The sequence below is a fragment of the Pituophis catenifer genome, unplaced genomic scaffold (genome assembly GCF_029215685.1).
Source record: "Pituophis catenifer annectens isolate HBS135680 unplaced genomic scaffold, rPitCat1.0.hap2 SCAF_1, whole genome shotgun sequence".
Classification (NCBI taxonomy): domain Eukaryota; kingdom Metazoa; phylum Chordata; class Lepidosauria; order Squamata; family Colubridae; genus Pituophis; species Pituophis catenifer.
Window position 1 is genome coordinate 305,408,903 of NW_027256881.1, and position 21,574 is coordinate 305,430,476.

At 36.9% G+C, this 21,574-nt stretch overlaps 1 protein-coding gene across 1 annotated transcript in view; it reads left to right on the top strand.

The window, feature by feature from the left end:
• ZC3H14 (zinc finger CCCH-type containing 14) overlaps positions 1–18,985 on the top strand; it is a 35,954-nt gene extending 16,969 nt beyond the window's left edge. Inside the window, exons 7-17 of the mRNA XM_070941192.1 lie at positions 4,728–4,888; positions 5,345–5,445; positions 6,834–6,989; positions 8,087–8,158; positions 8,607–8,766; positions 9,813–10,036; positions 14,514–14,634; positions 16,364–16,500; positions 17,185–17,279; positions 18,367–18,473; positions 18,703–18,985. Of these exons, the coding sequence (XP_070797293.1) occupies positions 4,728–4,888; positions 5,345–5,445; positions 6,834–6,989; positions 8,087–8,158; positions 8,607–8,766; positions 9,813–10,036; positions 14,514–14,634; positions 16,364–16,500; positions 17,185–17,279; positions 18,367–18,473; positions 18,703–18,709 (1,341 nt within the window). The 3' untranslated portion in view covers positions 18,710–18,985. The remainder of the gene's footprint in view (positions 1–4,727; positions 4,889–5,344; positions 5,446–6,833; positions 6,990–8,086; positions 8,159–8,606; positions 8,767–9,812; positions 10,037–14,513; positions 14,635–16,363; positions 16,501–17,184; positions 17,280–18,366; positions 18,474–18,702) is intronic.
• Positions 18,986–21,574: the final 2,589 nt, after the last annotated feature.

The window sequence follows — 21,574 nt, forward strand, 5'->3', positions numbered from 1 at the left end:
ATGTGATCTGTTAGATTGTCAGATTTCACTTGTTATATTTAGGGTAATATGTTTTTAGGAATCAAATTTCATTGTAGGAATGGAATTCTAGCACAAAATACAAACAGCAGCACTTCGTTCTTAAAATATATGATTCCTGTATTTTTTCAAAACAAATTCTCTTAACAGCTATTTACCAAAGCAAGTTAACCTCGTATTGTTTTGGTCTGCCAGGATGATAATCATTACTGCCTTTCCTGCAGTAAGGATATACTGTTACTGAAGACTTCTGTACCTGCTTGATGTATGAGCAGATGTCATCATGTTCTCAAGTTTTTTAGGAGGCATTGCTAATGGACAAATGATTAGGATATCGATAGAGCTTTTTAAGATAACTGACGTCATATATTTCACACTGAATAGAGACACTGATTTTGAATTTGAGAATTCTACTAGTTAGCTTTCTTTAGAAAAGAACATTTCTAGCCTTTTGGTTTGTTAATATATACATGTAAATATTTGAAATATGCTAGGGGGAAGATTTTCTTCATGTTCTGTAGGGTTCTGATCTAAAAGCTTGCTACGTAAGCTGTATTTTATGATTCATACACAAAAGCACAAATCTTTTGCTGGCTCTTATCTTTCCTAATTCTTATCTTTTCTCCTCTCCATTGTAACTTGTTCAGACAGATAATAAATCATCCACTAAGATTTCTGGGAATTTTGGAACCCTAGATAAAATTCAAATGTATTCAATGTTATCTTATTGCCATTTTAGATATTTTGAGTATCTGCATTTTTAAAAATTTGATGTGAGTTATCACAAAACTATTATGATTTGTGTTTCGGTCGGCATACATGTATGTTACATCATCCCCAGCACTGAGTACCACACTTATAGTACTTGACTTTAAGTAATACTGATTGTGATTAATTTGAATGAGGAAGTCTCATTCAAATTATTGTTCAAATCCTGTTCTACAAAATATAGTGAGCAATCTTATCTTGGACATTACCTCTTTCCTCAGTATACTGCATTGCTCTGCCATGGAGATCCAATGCAGAAATTATATACCGTGTTTCCCCGAAAATAAGACCCTGTCTTATATTTTTTTGAATCCTGAAATATGTGCTTGGCCTTATTGCCATGCGCTCAAAAGCCCGATTGGGCTTATTATCAGGGGATGTCTTATTTTGGGGGAAACAAGTTATATGCTTATATTAATTCCTTAAAGAAAAAAGGAGATATAGATGTGCTGAATTTTTAAAGTCCAGCAAAGTAATTAATTTTTACACTGTGAGCACACTGGCACACATTAAAAATGAAATTCCGTTGCCTGCTCTCAAAAGAAAGTATATATTTACTCATACACATACATAACACACATATACATAAGCTATATACATACATATATATACCTACATGCATACATATATACATATACATAATATATACTATATACGACGTGTGTGTGTGTGTGTGTATGAATGTATATGTATGTATATATGTATATGCATATAACTATCCATGTCTTATAATGAAATCTAATTATTACCATAAAATCTGGAAAGATAAAACAGCAGAAAAGGAAGAGTTAATGGAAAGATAATTTGTCTTCTTGCCAATTATTTGGCATTGTTTTAAATATAAGCTGTGCTATATCAAAGTATAGGGTAGAGAATTCAACTAATTGATCTACAGGGAATTATTCAGCTCGGAGATTCTAAGCCTTTGAAACAAAATTGTTGCCCTCCAGATACACCAGACTAAAATATCCACAATTGTTAGATGTGTGCTCAGATTATAGTTGGAGAACACTACTTAATAAATTGAACCCCAAAGATGCTTTTCAAAAGGCAACTGGAGTTTCTTTGTTTTTCCTCGAAGATGTTTTGCTTCTCATCCAAGAAGCTTCTTTAGTTCTGAAAGATAATCAGTTCTTTGATTCACTTTGACAGTCCAGTTGCCTTTTGTGAAAAAAAGTCCAGTTCCCTTTTGAAAAAACACCTTTGGGATAATCATGACCTGGATGACTTAGAATCTCCATAGATAAAAGTTGAATCAAAAATATTAATGGAAAAATAGTGCTACAATATCGAGCAATGCTTCTGTGGATCTGAATGTTTCTTCATTGCGATATTTTGTATGGAAGCAACATTAGGAAGGGTGAGGGTATAAAATAAATATACAGAATCTGTATTCCAAATGTGAATTGATTATTATCCTGAATAAGAAATTTTCATTTTATATGCTGCCTTGCGATAGAATACATGACAGGTAGAACAGAAATATTTAATTATCTAAACAAAATCAATAAACATCTCCCCTGCCCAAAATATAATCTAGTTTATCATTATTTTTACTTTACTTTTACTCTGTTGCTTACTATGCAAAGCAAAGATAGATTTTTTTTCCTCTTCAAAATAAATAAATAAATGAAAGTTTGGACATAGCTTTACTCTGTCTGAATCTGATTATATTGTTTTATTTATAATTTGCTTAAAATAAAGGAGCTTGGTTCTTTAAAATCTGCTCCTTGTCCTTCTTCACATGTTTATTATTTAAAGTCCTGTCCTGACTTTTGTTACCTGATCAGGGCCAGCAATAGCTGCCTTGATGGTGATTACCACTGTTTTTTTTAAAGGGAGCAAAAACTAAGCCAAGGCTACATATAACTCATTAACATCCTTGCTCTTACCTCAGAAAATCCTCACAAGGAGGTGAGTAGGGCAAAAAAAAAAATAAAAAATCCAGCCATTTTTGTATTTTGGAGTTCTCAAGATACAAAAATATTTTCAGGCTTACAGATGTTGAAGGCAAATGTTTAAGCTTCTTTAAAACTTTTGAAATCTCTCAAAGTTAGCCATGATTCCACCAGCTTATGGAGAGCAGCTATCAATAGGTAATAGGTAATAGGTAATAGAATTCTTTATCGGCCAAGTGTGATTGGACACACAAGGAATTTGTCTTGGTGCATACGCTCTCGGTGTACATAAAAGAAAAGATACATTTGTCAAGAATCATAAGGTACAACACTTAATGACAGTAATAGGGAAACAGTCAATATAAATCTTTTTTTTTTAATTGAAAAAGTTTTACAAATACAAATTTTCCCATTTCCCCCCCCTTCCCTCCCTAACCCTCCCTAACCCTCCCCTCCTCCCATGACTTCCCCAAGGTGAAATCCAAATCCAAATCATTTTATATCATATCATACTTTACCGCCCTTCTATTCTCCCCCCTGTGTACTATACATTTCTATACAACATTCAACTAAAAGCTATCTGGTACTTCCTAGTTTGGTATTTATTCTGCACATAATCTATCCATTTCTTCCACTCCCATACATAAGTCTCTTGAGTCCGGTCTTTTAAGTATGCTGATATCTTCGCCATTTCTGCAAAACTGGCCACCTTCAAAGTCCATTCTTCAATAGTAGGCAAAACATCCCTTTTCCAATATTGACCAATCAGTAACCTAGCTGCTGTCACCATATACAATATCAATTTTGTTTCACCCATTGAAAAACCCTTAACTATGCCCAATAAAAACAATTGAGGAGAAAAATTGGAGTTTTTTCTTGAGAACATTTTGCATAACCCACCAAATTTTTATCCAGAAAGCCTTCACTTTCTTGCAAGTCCATCATATATGATAATATGTAGCATCCAAACAGTCACATCTCCAACATTTTGGTTGAACATTAGGATACATGGATGACAATTTCTTAGGATCTAAATGCCATCTATAAAACATTTTATAAAAATTTTCCCTCAAATTCTGTGACTGCGTAAATTTAACATTCTGAACCCATATTTTTTCCCACATAATGTTTTGTTAGAAAGAGACTCAGAAAATGAATTGGTTAAAGATTGTATGATAAAATGGGCACAAAATTTTGCAGAACCAGTTATGATGGAAACGTGAGTCAATATAAATCTTAAGGATACCAGCAACAAGGTTACAGTCATAAGTGGGAGGAGATGGGTGATAGGAACAGTGAGAAGATTAATAGTAATGCAGACTTCATAACTAGTTTGGCAGTGTTGAGGGAATTATTTTTTAGCAGAGTGATGGCGTTGGGGAAAAAAACTGTTCTTGTGACTAGTTGTTCTGGTGTGCAGTGTTCTAACACAGTTTTATGGGGGAGCCAACATCCCATTCCCATGCTGCAATCAATGTGAAACTAAAGCCTCTATTTATACCATTATATTTTAAAAATTGGATTGGGCTTTTGAATTTTTCTTGTTCTTGAATCTTCTGTTGGCATCTTTAAAAAGGTTGCTTAAATATATTAGTTTGGTTTTATGGCATTTTTTGTTGTTTTAAGCCACTTTGTGCTCTTTATGTCTATAGTAAATGTATAATAATTGTGCTCTCTCCTTTCCCCTCCCTCCCTCCCCCTCTCTTCCCTCCCTCTCCTTACACATATAGTATACACCCATATGTGCACACATGAAAACATACTTAAATAGACAATGTTGTCTACTATGTATCTCCCCTAAAACTGCTCTCAAAACATATTATTGTGTGATGTTCATTTATTTTGTCCTGCTGTATGGATCCCTTAGTAGTTTGCATAAAGGAAATAAAAAGAAAGAAATAAAAAGTGCTTGACTCTTAAACAGACAGGAATTCTTTTACATAATTCTTCAGAGTATAATGGACATGGAAGTTACCCTGGCCTGGAAATATGTTCACTGGCAGATCAGATTTATCAAATAAAATATTATCCTATTACCTGCAGGAAGAAACATTGAGGAAGAGGAAACTCCCAGTTGTAAGTTCAGTAGTCAAAGTGAAACGGTTCAGTAATGATGGAGAGGAAGAAGAAGAGGAAGATGACTACGGTCTGCGACTAGGAGGCATCTCCAGCAGTGTCTCTGTGCCTGCAAAACCTGAAAGAAGGTAGTGATCTCTTTAAAAAAAAAATACATATTTTCTAATTATACTACCATTTATATAACCGGTAGCTTTATTTTAGACAGGAATAAAGTCCAAGCAGGCCTCTGGTATGATCCTGTAGGGCACATTTAGATTCATATATTCTGGTTCAGCAGAAAGCAGGTGTCCATCTATACTGGAATTTGCTGATAATAGTTTTGTGGCTCAGTTTACAAAGTGGCTGGGAAATGTAGCATCTTTTGCAAGGTTGAGAGATATGCACAGATGAATAGAAGTATCTCCATGAGGGGGAGAAAAAGTGGCCACCATTTAGCCACCATTGAGTTGGGTGACTCATGTATCTCCATGGATTTCAATTTCTTTTTTTTTTTTAAATGAAATGTGACAAAAATTAAATATATAATAAAAATAGAAGTATTAATTTAACACCCTTGTATCTGTTTTATTTCGACCATCTAGGCCTTCACTGCCACCTTCCAAACAAGCTAATAAGAATTTAATATTGAAAGCTATATCTGAAGCTCAGGAATCAGTGACAAAGACAACTAATTATGCTACAGGTAGATCAATTTGTTAATGATTTCTATGCAAGTGTGAATGTAGAATGATACTTTGCACATCTGGTGAAACGATAACTTAGAGCAAAATGAGTTAGTTTTGATTTAGAGTGATTTAGGCTTTTTGCTGCAACAGATTAACGTGACTATCCTTTTGAATTTTTTTTTAGCCCATATCCATTATCCATAATAGCCTTTTTACAAGCAAAAATGTGCTTGTAAGTTGTCATAAAACAAATGGGAGCAAAACAAGACTAGTTACATGGAAACAACGGTTCTAGTTTGTTTATAAAATAGATGAATAGAACATATTTTTTCAGAAATGTATTTACGTTAAAGCTTATGAAACCTATATTGATTATTTCCCAGATTCTTTGGTCATAAAAAATAAACTATTACAAATTCAATATATAAGTTCCTAGTGCTGATCTATTCCCATATCTTCAATATATAATTTATACATTGGTTGTCTGTCTCCCGCTTTTGACCAAAGATTTTCAAAAGTTACTCACAGCTTAAAGAACTGCATTGCAGTGGTAAAGATAATTAAGGTTGTCTAGAGGAAAGACCTCTGAGGCCTTTGGAAAGAAGGGAGCTTAAAGAAGCAGTTGTTGTAATTGCCTATCATGAACAACCCACTTATCTCTCTCTCTCTCTCTCTCTCTCTCTCTCTCTCTCTCTCTCTCTCTCTCTCTCTCTCTCTCTCTCTCTCTCTATATATATATATATATATATATATATATATATATATATATATATATATATATATCTTTTTTATTACATTTTTTCTCTAGCTGTGAGCCTGCCAGGTGGGGGTTAATACTAAGGGGTCATTAAGAAGTTCTCAAAACCAGACTTAAGTCTGTTTGGACCTAATATAACCTCTCTAAGTTAGTAAAGCAGAGTATTTCTACAAAGGTTATCTCCTCTAACCATGAATCAATTAATATGCTGGGTGAACAGTGGAATTTCCTAGTAATCCCTGCCTGCTTAGCCAATAATAGCAATAACAATAGCACCTAGACTTATATACCACTTCATAATGCTTTACAGCCCTCTCTAAATGGTTTACAGAATCAGCATATTGGTCCCCAACAATCTGGGTCCTCATTTTACCCATCTCGGAAGGATGGAAGGCTGACTCAATAATGAGAGATGCTGGGTCAAAATTGCAAATTGCCTGATTGATTCCGCAGCACAATGTGTATGTGCACATTGGATAGCCCAATATTTTATACTGAAAATTGAAAGTACCTTGAAAAAAGTAGTTTTCCTAGTTAGGAACTGTATTTTGGGGTTAAAATTAGCAGAATTTTTAGATCACAATTTGGGATAAAATGCCTGTCATTGTTTGCTTCTTTGTATAACATATTGTTTTGGTTTATGGAAAGTCCCACCAAAGCAGACAGTTCCTGTGGCTCCCAGAACTCGAACTTCCCATGAAGAAGCCCTCCTTGAAGTAATTCATGACCAGACTCAGCCAAACAGAGTAAACTCTCAGATGCAAGAAGAAGAACCAAGAGAACAGACATTAGGAAGAATTCCAGGTAGTGTTGAATATGCCACCATAGACTCAAGTGATCAGAAAGCTCAATTATACCTAGATAGTGAGATATTGTAGCAGAACCTTGTCTGATGCACTCTTTGAAGGAAGATATTTCAACCTTTTTCTCACATCCAGAATAATTCACGCATACTCAGATAAGCACAGAAACACAGGAGGTGCCAAATGGATTTTATATGTATATTGGAGAATATAAAAGAAGCTTCTTTAGATCTCAAAAATCCATGTAATCTAGCATGTTGTTTTTCATTGCAGAGCATCACTGTTCTGAGAATTTTAAGACAATCCCCTTCCCTTCTCCTAATAACGTTTCTGAGCATGGAAATGGGATGGGGAGGAAATGAGTTTGTACCATATGTCGGTAGTCCTGGATCTTTTTAGCTTTGTGTACCAGCAGTGTGGTGAGGGGGGAGGAATGGTTTCATGCATGCAACCTAATCCCGCACATGTGCAAATAAACTTTGTGCGCTTGCCCACTGCTTGTGTGGCTCGTTTCCAACAGTTGGGGATTCTTGCCATATGTTTAAGGGAACCAGCCTGATTCATAGGAATTGAGAGATGCAGTTATTTTATTTTGATTATTTCTCAGTTTCTGAAGTACAATTCTCGTCTTGAAAAATAAATGCAAAATATGTTTATTAGGGAATGGTGCGTGTGAAAATAAATATTTTTGCCAGATTTATTTAAAATTATAGCTTAATACAAAAGATAGATAGAATTGTGTAAAGCTAATGTGGTCCAGAAATACACTGATTTGTGTGCTTTTACTGTAAATTTGAATGATTAGCCTTCTCCATGAATTTATCTAGTCTTTTTTTAAAACTTAAAAATCAGTGTAATGTCCTGAATTTAGTGAGATGCAGTTATGAAAATAGAGATAGGGTGCAAGCCTAGTGGCTACATTCAGCTTCCTACCAAATAGAATTTGGGAGAGATTTCATTCAAACAGTTTCATAGAGAGAGATGCAAAAAATGTTGAATTAAATAAATTGCCAAAAATGGGAAAAGTTACTACAGTGTTGTTCCCTAAGTTGAATTGAGGGGGAAGGAAACTTCATTTGCATTCTTAATTTATTTTAGGAACCCAACAGAGACAACTCTTTTCCCGTCTCCAGATTGAGCCAGGCACTGAAGACATATTACAAAAAACTGGTTAGTTGTGGCTGGTATTTTTAAGCATTATCTTATATTTTCATACTCTTAGAAAAAACTAAAATTTATTTTCTGACTTTTTTTTAGTAGATAAAATTTCTGCTGCAGCAGAAATTGCCAATTGAACTTCTTATGAGATTTTTAAAAATTATTATTATAGGCTTTGCAACGTATCATTACTGTTGGGCTTTGCATAGCATGTGTAGACTTATTCTTTCTTTAGGGCTCCTGTGTTAAGAAGCTGCCAAGGCCAGAAGAAAGTATACAAACTGCAGAATCATTGGCTGTTTGAATAGCTTTGTCTGCTCAGCAGAGAGTAGTTTGCCATTTTTGTGATGATCAGTAATCATGATTTACCTTCATTGAGTAGCTTCGTGCTTACTCTCCATTTACAATATGTTATTGATTTTAAGGCTCTATGAAACATTTGCCATTTTTTCTGGTTTAGATTATTATGACTTGGAATCAGTGATCCACACAGATACAAGATCATTTATTTTGAAGAAGCCCAAGCTGTCTGAGGAGGTCACCGTACCCAGAAACCTGGAAGTGGGGAACAGAACTACAGATGCCTTACAGGCACTTTCAGGACGGCTCATTCAGACACGGTAAAAAAAAAATCACTCCTTTTGGCTCAGTAGAGAGATAAACTTGGAAACTGGGTACTTTCATACAGCATATCTAAAGAATATGGTCTTTGCTTGCCTTAATTGTGAAAGTAGCACACTTTAGAGACAAAGCAGATTGTGGTAGATTTATTTCATATGTTTTCTTAAGCCCCTGATTAGTCTATGCCAATAATTCACATACTACAGTGTGTGGCGTAGGGACATGGTGGCTCAGTGGCCAAGACACTGAGCTTATCGATCGAAAGGTCGGCAGTTCAGCGGTTCGAATCCCTAGTGCTGCGTAACGGAGTGAGCTCCCATTACTTGTCCCAGCTTCTGCCAACCTAGCAGTTCAAAAGCACGTAAAATATGCAAGTAGAAAAATAGGGACCATCTTTGCTGGGAAGATAACAGCGTTCGGTGCGCCTTTGGTGTTTAGTCATGCCAGCCACATGACCACGGAGACGTCTTCGGACAGCGCTGGCTCTTCGGCTTTGAAACGGAGATGAGCACCGCCCCCTAGAGTCGGGAACAACTAGCACATATGTGCAAGGGGAACCTTTACCTTTACCTTATAGTGTGTGGCACAAAATGAATGTTAAGCTCCAGAACTAAGGACTTGTGGTTGTGGCTTATGCTCTGGACACAATGAAATATTTTCTCTTCTAATTCTGTAGCTCAGAAGAATTTACTGCCCAGAGATAGGTAGTTGGTTGGATGGATGGCTATTCTAGTCAAGAGGCATGCTCAGAACAAAATTATGAAGAGTGGGTAGACTTCCTTCTTTGCACAAACTAAGGATATGAGGCCCAAATGTCATTTCCCTTTTAAGGGTGTTGTACATTTTGAGGGAAAGTAGTTTAATCCATAAAATCTTTTAGGTCTTAAAAAGTATTTTATAAATAATTATGCTGTATTGATTGTCATGAATTATGTTTGATTGATTATATGTCATCAAGTCATCTTCAACTTGAATTGTTGGTATCAATTAGCATTCCTTTGTTCTTGTTTTAGTAACTTAAACAATTTTTATCATTTTATTATAGAGAGCAGCTTATGCTGTCAGATAAGCCTGCTAGTCCCAAGTTTATAGTCACTTTGGATGGAGTCCCCAGCCCTCCGGGGTACTTATCAGATCAAGAAGAGGAAGAATTGAATCTTATGGAGGGAGTTAGGCCTATTCCATCCAAACCAACAGCGAGCAAGGGATTAAGAAACCTTCGCACACAACAGATGCACATTATATCCAGACAGCTGGACAGCACAGATGGTAACATTCTCATCCTCATTGATAAGGTCTTTATGGTAACTTGATTGCAAAATATATTTGGGCAATTGAAAACTAAACTGGAGGCAGGAATTCAATGACTAACATCTAAGCCAAATTTCTTAGGATATATTATTTTTTACAGAACGTTTTAAGTCTTAAAAAACATAAGATTTCATTCATCTACTCTGCCTGAAAGTAATTAGGAAACAGCACTGTTGAAGGGGGATTGAAAGCCTAAGGCCAGTCCTGGTTTCTATACTCTTTATCTCAAGAATTAAGTAGGAAGATCTTGTTATTGTCTAAGCTCTGGCTGTCTTTGAATGCCAGATCTGTCTGTAATAAATCTCTTCTCATCCTTAACCTCCTTCATGGTGGATGAGATCTGTAATAAATCTCTTCTCATCCTTAACTCATGGTGGATGAATACACACCTGTTTGAATTACTGAGACCTGCATGGGGGCAAGGAAGCTGATACATTCATCTCAGGGTTTTGCCCAGCCAGATTTCAGTAGTTGCATCAGCCACAAATCCATGCTAGAAGAGAAGGAATGGATTGTCATCAGGATTACTCTGCAGGTGACAAGATACATTGTTCTGCAGATAACTGGATATGAGATGTTATAAGCTTTAGGGACAAGCTAGGATTGCTACTGCTTATTGACTTTCCTGCTGTGCACCGTCTCTCCTATCTCAGTTGCTTAACTGCAACATCAGGATGATAGCTGCAACTCCCTAGACTTCTGGCCTTGGGAGATTTCAAATTGAGTTTATTAGGAAGTAACAATGCAGTTCCATGGCCACCATGACAATCATGGACTTTTTCTTGGAATTCATGGTCCCAACACCCATATGTGTTAGATCTGTTTTTTATCTGAGCAACTGAACCTGATATGGGAGAATGGGATGTAGGAGAATTCTCCATCAGTTCTTTTCATGGTCAGCTTACTTCAGGGAGGCTATGATGGAATTTGTTGCTGCTGTGAATCTCTGCAGGGAGGAGGATCTCTGTATTTAATAAGGTTATCCCAGGTGCCTAATGGTCCCTGTTGATTTCCAAAGGGCATTTGGGAAGTTTTCCAAAGTGCTGGTGGACAATTCTACTGCGTGGTTTTCTGACCCTTGGAATAAAGGGTTAATTGTGGTATCTGACAGGATTCTTCCTAAGTGGCCTCTCTATGACCATTGATCCAAGTAATTTCCTTGGTTTACTGAGGAACTCCAGGCCAGAGATATGGGACTGAAACTTCATGGGTGGTTCTGGTTGATGTTCTTTGGTGGAGCAAGGGAGAGAGAAATGTGACTTTTGTGATCCTGCTTGATCTCTCGGTAGTTTTTCATGTACCAACTGGCTATGATATACTGGGCCAGTTTCAAGAGGCTGTGAGAGACACTACTTTGCAGTGGATCTTTTTCCGTCCCAAGCTGTTAGTATCCTGCTTCAGGTTTCAATCACAAACAAAAGTTTGCCTGAAGAGTTTGCTTTTAATAGGAACATGCAGAAGAATAGTCCAAATCCAAATCAGGGTTCTAAGAACCAGATCAGTGTTGTGAGCCATCTAGAGGTCAGAGGTTCAAGGTTTCTTAAACAAACAGAATTCATAGGAATCTTACAAAAGAGATCAGACATTGTTTCCAGCAAAGAGAACGTAGATCAGAGCTGCTTCTTAAATCAGGTTGGAATCAGCTGTCACTAACAAAGAGATTTACTCCCTTGCTTGGCAAATGTCCTCATGGAAGTTTCTGCTCTCCTCTCTACTGACTCTGTATGGGGGCTAGGAGGCATTACATCATCCTCATCTGACTGCTCCAGTTGTCCTGGTAGTCCATGTATTTGATCAGCCTCATGTGATTCCTTGGCTTGGTGTCTCCTGAGACATTTCACAGGTTGAGCTAGAGCAGATAGCTCTTCAGATTCAGACCGGGTCAAGACAGACAGTTTCACTCAGTCAGTGGTAAAGGGCAGATAGAAGTCAAGTCTGCTAGGTTAGCCATCAGCCTGAGATGAAATATTATCAGTGTGCAGATGGTACCCAGTCATATATCTCTACCCTGATTGAGCAGGAATTGTGCCAGAAGACCTGGCCTTATGCCTGGAACCTGTAAGGAGGTGGATAAAATGGATCCTAGCAAGATACAACGTCTGTGGATTCTTAAGTCAGCTTTTTCCAGACATAGTCCATCATGTCTCTTGATAGAATTTTATTCCCCCACACCAAGCTTGCTCACAATCTGGACATTCTCTTGAACTCATGGTCCCTGCTTGAACAGCTAGTAGAGGTTATGTGTGGATGCACAATTACATCTTGTGTATTAGTAGCAGCCATTTCTGGAACAGGAGGATTTGCTTTTGATCACATACTCTCTTGTCAGCTCATGGCTAAGCTAGTGTAATTTGCATAGGGCTACCCCTGACAATCATTCAGCTGGTTCAACATGTAGCAACCCAAATAATAATGTGAGTACCCATCCAGCATATAACATTTGTACCACAGAGCTATGCTGGTCAGTCAAGCATAATTCAAGATACTGGTTTTCTTTAAAGCCCTATGTAGCTCAGAGCTTAAATGTCTCCAAAACTACCTTTTCTGAGGGGTCATTGATGCTCTCTGAGTTGGTTGTTTTCTTGCAGATGTTTCATTACCCAAACTTTGCAAATATTTCATTTCCCAATCAGTGCTGATGTGCACTGATGATGTTACCTAGTCTGGGTAATGAAATGTCTGCAAGAAAACAACCAAGTTTAGAAAGCACCAATGAACCCTCATTTCAAAGAGCCCTGGTGGTGCAGTGATTAGAATGCAGTATTGCAAACTAACTCTGCTCACAGCCTGGAGTTTGATTTTGATGGGCTCAAAATTGTCTCTGCTTTCTATCCATCTGAGGTTGATAAAATGAGGACTCAGATTGTTGGGGGAAATATGCTGACATTGTAAACTGTTCAGCGTGCTGTAAAACACTATGAAACAGTATATAAGTCTTAAGTGCTATTGCTATTCCAATCCTGAGCTATAAATATTCTCCTTTATTGATACTACCTTATCTAAAGTGAAACTGTCCATCTAGTAAGATCTAGAAGGAGCCTAAACTTGAGTGAATGCCATCTATGGGGACCTCATGTTTGAGGTTTTTCAAGGATGGCCCTTGGCCTCTGGAAGCCTTAGATATTCAGATCACCATCTCCTTACTGCATTTTTGAAGACTTCTGAAAACACAATTGCTTGGAGAGATATCTGGAATTTGTTGGCCTCCTGGGGCAAACCAGATAGGAATCACAACTAGCTGAGCGAATTCTACTTCATTCTGGAGCTACAGTGTTGCCCAGTTTAGCAAGGGCAAACTTTCCCACATACAATTACAGGGACACTTGAAAATTCTGCTTCTCAAATAGTGACACGTCAGGGCCATGTTGTCTATTTTTTTATGTTACGAGTAGTCCTTGCTTAATGACCCTAATTGGAACCAGAATTTCCATTGCTAAAAGAGGTGGATGCTAGGCAAAGCATCACTTGACAAAATTGCTTAACAACAGAAGCATGGGTAGTCCAGGTTGGTCATTAGGCCAGGATCTCATGCTTCTTGTGCCTCTCTCTGCTTCAACTCTCTCCACATATCTCCCCCCATCTCTGCCCTTTTGGCCACCCTATGTTCCACTACCCTGCTGCCATCTTTGCTGCCCTGTGTCCCACTGTTTCTACTGCCCTCGTTTCCACTGTTTCTGCCACCCTGCACTCCACTGACCCTTTCACCTCTGCTGCCCTGCACTTCACCATTCCGCAGTGGCGCAGTGGTTAGAATGCAGTACTGCAGCTACTTCTCCTGCCTGCTGGCTACCTGCAATTTGGCAGTTCATATCTCACCAGGCTCAAGGTTGATTTCAGCCTTCCATCCTTCTGAGGTGGGTAAAATGAGGACCCAGATTGTTGGAGGGCAATATGCTGACTCTGTAAACCGCTTAGAGGGGCTAAGTAAAGCACTGTGAAGTGATATATAAGTCTAAGTGTTATTGCTGTTGCTATCATGCTTTCTTCCTCTCCACTGTATCCTTTGCTGTGCTATTGCTATTCCCCTCTGACTTCCATCTTCTTCCTCCCGCTATTTAAGAGGTGTGTCTGGTGTTGTCTGGTCTGGCAAAACAGCTACTGTTCATGTGAGGCTTTTATTCAGGGCAGTGAGTGAGTGAATGAATGAATGAATGAATGAATGAATGAATGAATGAATGAATGAATTTTATAACATGTATATAGCTGCCCATCTTTCAACCAATTCTGGCTGTTCTTGGTTCAGTCAATTTGAGAGTTATAAAAATTGCTTAGTGGCAAACTTATTCTGTCTTTGTGGATATTTCCACTTTTCTGAATTTCATTCTAAATTGTGTATATATAGTGTAACTATTGTGTAAATAGTTGTTTTGATCAGGTTTCGATCAAATTTTTTCTACAATCCAGATGTCTAACTTTATTTCTTTGGCTATTACAGTAGAGATGGAAGAAATAGGCATCTTACAGAAGATGGAGAAAGTACCCGAGCGCTGTAAATACTGGCCTGCCTGCAAAAATGGAGATGAATGTGCCTTCCATCATCCTACACTGCCATGCAAGTAAGTGGCCCTGAACATCTCAACGGAGCTTCACCTAACTTGCCTTCCTAGTTTTTAGGCACACAGCTTAGCGCAAAAGAAGTTTGTTACATCACCAGCACCAATGAGTAGGAGATGTTTGCGCTGAAATTGCGCTAAATTTCATTGCCATGAATCATGGCTGCAGCCAGTAGCTAAAAGGATAAACAGGATTGGAGGCTAATTGGTCATTACCTATATGTAGCGTCCATCTTGATGTTACCGAATATTTGTCATTACTAGGCATAAACAACTTGACTTGAATTGACGGGTAGTCACTACTGTGCTTGTTACATAAAGGAAAACAAGCTCACAAAAAGGGGGATTTGCACTGTATTAGTTTCCCAGTATTACATCAGCAGAACAACTATAGCTTGAACAAGACCAAAACAAGATTGGAAATTCTGAACATAGAGTGTTAAATTCTTAACAGAAAAAGATGGGGCGTTTATCTATTTATGTTAGGCAAATGTTGCACATTCTGGTGATTTGTTTGGTTATTTTATGCTATAGTTCGTACTCCTCGTATTTAATTGATATTTGTGGAAAGGAGCCTAGAACTGCGCCAGGTTCTTGAAATTTAAAAGAGATAAAATTTTTCCACTTTGACTTTCCTGCATTGTGGGAAAAGTTCAGATGGAAGAGAAACAAACACTATTTTGGCAATCAGTTCTGAGTGACCCTAACCCATTTGATGGAACTCTGGATATAAAGATAACTGCCATATTTTATGGAGCTTTCTGCTAACATAAGGAATAAAGGAAAGCTATTGCCCAAGAGCTTATGGTCTAAATTTCAATAAAGAATTATCAGAGAGAAGAAGTGGGAGCAGCAAGATAGCAGGTTGTGTGGGAAGAAAGACTTTTAGGAGTTCAGATTGAGATTTTTATTCTGTCGAAGCATTTATCATTCAGTAATCTGAGTCAGTGATCAGAATCATTTATTAATTTTTCTCAATTTCTACATTGGAAGGCTGGGGTGAAAATGCATAATGCGAGTGTGTTTGTGTTTCCCTATCAACCTAGTTCTAGGGAATTGCTGAATATCAAGGCACCACAGCCTCTTTTACACAGTTCTTACATTGAAATTTTTACAGTTTTCATTTCCTTTCATTTTTCATGGTTGTAGCTGTTATGATTCAGATTAGTGATAGATTGCCTGCTCTCTATTTCTTAATCTGGGAAGTTAAATTTATTAATCGTAAATGTGAAGATTCTTTTCTTTTTTCACACATTGGTGAAGGACCTTATGATATAATTGGGTACTTATTTATCAAATATTGAAACTGCCCATCTCCCTCACAGAAGGGCTCTGGGTGATATACAAATACCTTGAACAAAATCCAAAGTCCTTGGGAATCCTTTGGGCCTTTGGTGTTTTGGGGGGGTCATTTGGCACTTGGAGATTTTGCACATCCGTGCACACATAGAGCCACCAAACTATACATTTTGGTTTAGCCTCTACACATGCTAATGTTTTCTGCTTTTTTTCCGCTGACTTCTGTCAAATTTTATTCAAAGTTTATAGAGCTTGAGGGTTGTTTTTTTTTAATCCCCACTGATATCTTTCTTGGCTTGACTTGAACATGAAAACTGTATTCTCATGTTTTATGTAAAACTGTATTCTGCATCAGTAAGCATAAGCAATTTTGAAAGTGTGCATCTTGGCAAACTTGTTCTGAAGTAATAAGTATTTTACATTCATATTTCAGAGTTTTTCCAAGCTGTAAGTTTGCTGACAAATGTTTATTCATCCATCCAAACTGTAAATATGATGCCAAATGCACCAAACCAGATTGTCCTTATACTCATGCCAGTCGACGGACACCGCAACCACCTCCTAAACAAGGTAAGATTGTCTTAATATTAAAAAAAAAATGAGCTTGCTTAGAATATGCCAATGATAGCAAACTCAAATCCAAAGCCTCATAGACTTTATAACAGCTAGTTGTATTGCCAAAATAAAACTGCTGCTTAAGAACAGCCACTAAATTCCAATTGGTTTGAGCTGTCTGGTCATATCTAGTATGGTCAAAAGGAGTGGAGGATGTGGGTCCAGTTCCAATGCCTTGCTCATCATAACTTGGGATAGGGCATTAATGGGAGCCCCTTTCTTCATTTCTGCAGTGTGATGAGGCCAGCTTCAGTCCTCAGCAAGAATTGCTCTGTATGCATAGAATTCCCCCCTTTCTAAAGCAGTCTTGGGCACAGCATTACTCATGCCACTCTTTCTCATGACTTACTCATAAAACTGGCAGGAAACCTATTGTTTTTTACTTTTTGGAAAACACAGCTGTGCCTATTGAATTCCATAATGACCTCGTACCTTGCCAGTGACTAGGTCAAAATTCAGCAACTTCAGCTGTGGGATCTTCCATAATTATACATTGGGAATAGTAAGAGCCACCAATTAAAATTACATACAGTACATATATGGCAATACTCACAATTCTTTAATTAAATATTTAATTAAATACCAAATTTTGGAATAATTTGGGAATAGCTGTTTCTTTCTCATTAATTGTTTTAACAGTTTCAGCTCCAGCCCCACCAGCATCTTCGACTAGCCAGCTTTGCCGCTTTTTCCCTGCGTGTAAGAAAATGGAATGTCCTTTTTACCATCCCAAAGTAAGTATCGTAGATTGAGTTATATATCTATGCAGAGAAAATTTGGAAACACAGGCTGAAATTGAAGTATCTGCTGTTTTCTCTTAGTACTTTTATTTTGAACCCAGGGCATTATATATAAAATAGGATATTTAGTACTGAGTGAGTGAGTGTGAGTATGTGTGTGTGTACATGTCTCTTGTCTGCACATGTGTGTGAGAATCTGAAAAGAATAGATGGGGCAATGAAGAAAAATGGATGATGAAATTTGAGAAGGGAAGAATGATCCAAACAGAAGACAAATGGACAATGTGCACATAAGACATGAAATACACAAAACAAAGCAATGTGTGGAGAGAGGAAAGTTATGCTGGTGGTGATGAAAGATATATTAAGTATGGAAAAGAGAAGAGACACATGAAACATTAGTCTGTGTATTAAGGTCTTAAATTTACAGATTATATATAATATGTGGGATTTTGGTAATGAAGGCTGGAATCTGTAAAGTAGAAATCGGCACCAGCACCAGGAAACCAAGGTGGTATTCTGTGTTTAGAAAAACTGGCAAACGTAATAAGCAATAGCAATTTGTTAGCTTGTAACATCCTACGCAAAATTTCTCATGGCAAACGTAATAAGCAATAGCAATTTGTTAGCTTGTAACATCCTACGCAAAATTTCTCATGTTTGGTATTCTGTTATTCTACAGGATCTTTCCTTTAAGACAATGTATTTCCCATAAAATTTATATTTTTCAAATTCAGCATTTTGTTACTTCTAGTAGTACAATTTTATGTTAAACTCTAGGATAGAGCTTTTGCATATTAGTATTTGCAGCTTCGGTGATGGCTTTTGCATGTGAATGCACAATCAGTGACGCCACAAATAGAAGTTTGCATCAAATGCATTTTTTATCTAACCTAGGAGTTAACTCTAAAAAAAGAACAGTCATAGAAATTTTCCAACTTTGGTTCAGTTGGCTCAGTTTAGATACTTGAATGATCCCTTTGAGGAATTGCATAATTTTAAAGAAAAAGCATACACTAAATAAAATAAGCCAAATTCAATACTTGCAAGCAGTTTTTAAGCCTTTCATTTATCTTGTTAGCACTGCAGGTTTAACACACACTGTACCAGAGTGGATTGCACATACTACCACCCTTCTGTTTCTGTACCACCACGTCATGCCTTGAAATGGACTCGAACACAAACTAGGTAACTAATTCTTTTTACTATCTGTAATTACATGTCTTCATAGAACATGAAAATGTACAGTCAGGCATAAAACCTGTGTAAGTACAGTTCTTTATTGTTTGCTGAACAATGTGTATATTGAAACAATGTGTATGTGTGAAACTCAATTTTGACACATTTGAAAGATGATTTTTAGAGAATACCATTTAAATGAGAGAATGCTTGCTAATTTTCTGTATTTATCTTTCAGTGAATAATTCAGAGATCGCCATTCTAATTTTCCTCATTGTACTATGGTTGTGGCAGGATGCTGGCTGATGGTAAAAGAGGCTGTAAAAATTTACCACCTACTCCGGGCTTTGAATATGTATTGTTTCATAAAATGAAATTGATTACACACTTGAAATATGTAATTTTCAACTGTTGTATATTTAATAACTGGTTTTACATATTTTTACTGTAAAATTGTCTGTAGGAAAGAGGAAATTTGCTTTAATCCTTAATTAAAATACCAAGACAAGCATTTTGTTCTACATGTTGGCCTATTGTCTTTTTTTACTACTGAAAAAGTAGACACTTCCTTGAAAAATAGGTCATAAACTATCTAGAAAGCTCATACATGCTCTTAGAAGAATGCCTTTTCTTGAAAGTTCTCTTTTCATATGAAATGACAGGCACCATTCTCTCACCACAAACTGTTCTTTTGACTTTCCATTTCTTAATGACTATATTCCTATAATTCCTTAACTATATGACTGTATAATTAGATCCCGAGTTGCCATAAGCAGGGGGATCAGAAATCGCGCCTCGCAGCTGCACCAAGGAATTTATTCCTCAGTCATAACAAGATGCATTCTGGCTGAGCAAGTCAAGGCCATCTCCATGGATACCAGCAATGCCTGGAAGGGAGTGACTTCTGCAACCTGCGAAATTACCTCATTGGAGAATGTGACCGGGTGACACACTTTGGGGAGAGTGGGAAACAGGGTCAGAGGCAAGGCGTGAAGGGGGTGAAGTCAGAGTTGGCTTCACCTACGTAATGCTGACATGGTGCTCCTAATAAAACTGGATTTTTATTGTCAGATGGCTTGAGACTCTTAATTGCGTTAAGGCAATTAAGGAACCCTGATACTTCTGACTTTTCATTTCTTAATGACTATATTCAAAACAGAAATCAGTATGGAAGCTAAAAGCAACCTCTTTCTCATGAAACTATATTTCAGATCGGGAATTAAAACTGGATAATTAGGACTATAGTCCTATGGATGCTGATTAGTGTACATTTAAAGTGACAAAGTTATTCTAAGTCTAAGGTATTCCAGGGACTGTGTGATGCAGATTGTCATTCACTAATGGTATAGAAAAGGCTCCAACCTTGATAATAGCAATTAGTATAACTCATTGCTTGCCCTTCTTTAAAAAAAAAAAAAAAGCTCTATCCAGTCTCCTAAAGGATCCCCAAGTCCCAAATTGGCATATTGTAGCCTTTGATATGGTACAAAATACTCCCAATTAGTTGTAGTTATGTTAGGGGAAGCGTTAACAGAAGGTGATTTGTTGCAGAGGCTGTGGGAGCACACAGTCCTCCAGGCAATTGTATTCCCTTAGCTGCAATTTATCAAGAGCTCTGTTGCATCCATACTCAGTTTTAGACATCGGTAAAATGAAATAATTCCCAGGAAAGTTGCAACATGATAAGGCCACTATAAAGGTACACATTCTATCAGGCTTATATAGCATTAGAAAGTACACTTAGAAGTTTATGAAACCTCACCAGCCAAAATTCTGTTGGGCTCTTTGGTTATAGCATTAAAAGATTAAATGGTAACAATGTGTTTTAAATTACATCCATTTTACCTTTTATTGGGCCAGGGCATTGTGTGACACTGTATTGTGTACCTTGTGTTCAATTGTTACTACCTAAGTGTGAGATAGTTATTTTTTAATCTGTTTCTAAAAATAATTTGGGTTTTTAATTATTCTAAGCTGTCCAGTCAATTAGATGATAATTAAACATGAGTTTGAAGAACTCTACCCTATAAAAAGCCTGTGGTTACTACTAGTGAGTAGCATCAAAGTTTGTAGATCTAAATCATATCCTAGTTAAAAGAGCTATCCATAGACCTCAGAAAAAAATTGTGAACATGTGTGAGGCTGAAAAGGGTCACAAAATCATTATCGTATAGTTCCACTATTAAGCAGATAATATATAAATGAAGAAAATATTATACCATTGTTACATGTTCCAATAGGTGTCCAATACAATCTACCCTAAGAGCAAGATGTACAATATTCTGGGAAAGTTGTAAGAGTACTCCAGATTAATGTCAAAAATTTGCAGGCCACTATAAAAACAAGCCCTGAAAAAGAATAATGTTCCTTGGAGGATACCAAGGAGGAAACTACTGCTTTTCACTACTTGTTTTAAGTAGTGTCTGATTGTGCAAGGCTGTGGAACAACAAGATTGTTTTTGCATCAATGAGAAATTGATGTTTGAAAAAAAAAATACATTTTAACAAAAGAACCTCACCTGACTCATGAAGCATAGTAATGGGAATATCATGATTTGAAGCTGCTTTGCAGCCATAGGAATCAGACAATTCATAGTTGATGAGCTAATAATTTTGGGACCATATCAACAAAATGTACAAATGAAGCCAAACAGAAATTTAAGCAAATGTGGATCATGCAGCACAACTGAAATTCTACACACACAAATCTATGACAGAATAGCTGAATCAGAAGACATTTTCTTTATTGGAATGGTTGTCAAAAGCCCTGATTTTAATCTATTGCACTGTTACATTAAGGTCTGAAGCAAGCAGTGCAAGACAGCCCAAAAATAACAACTTGAAGAAGTTGTATGTATTTCTATGCCAATGTGCAGAATTTACTAAGAGATTCAGAAAATGTTTCGTTGACTCATTGCTCCTGAAGTATATGTTACCAATTACTATAAAAAAAATCCAGCAAAGGTAGTGAAAGTTGGTTGAATATGTTCAATAAAACATTCTACAAAGTTTTATAACAATGCCCCTCACAAAAATATTTTTTGTGTGCGTTACTAATTTAACTTGTGTTACTAATTAACTATTAATGTGATTTATATGGAGTTCAAATC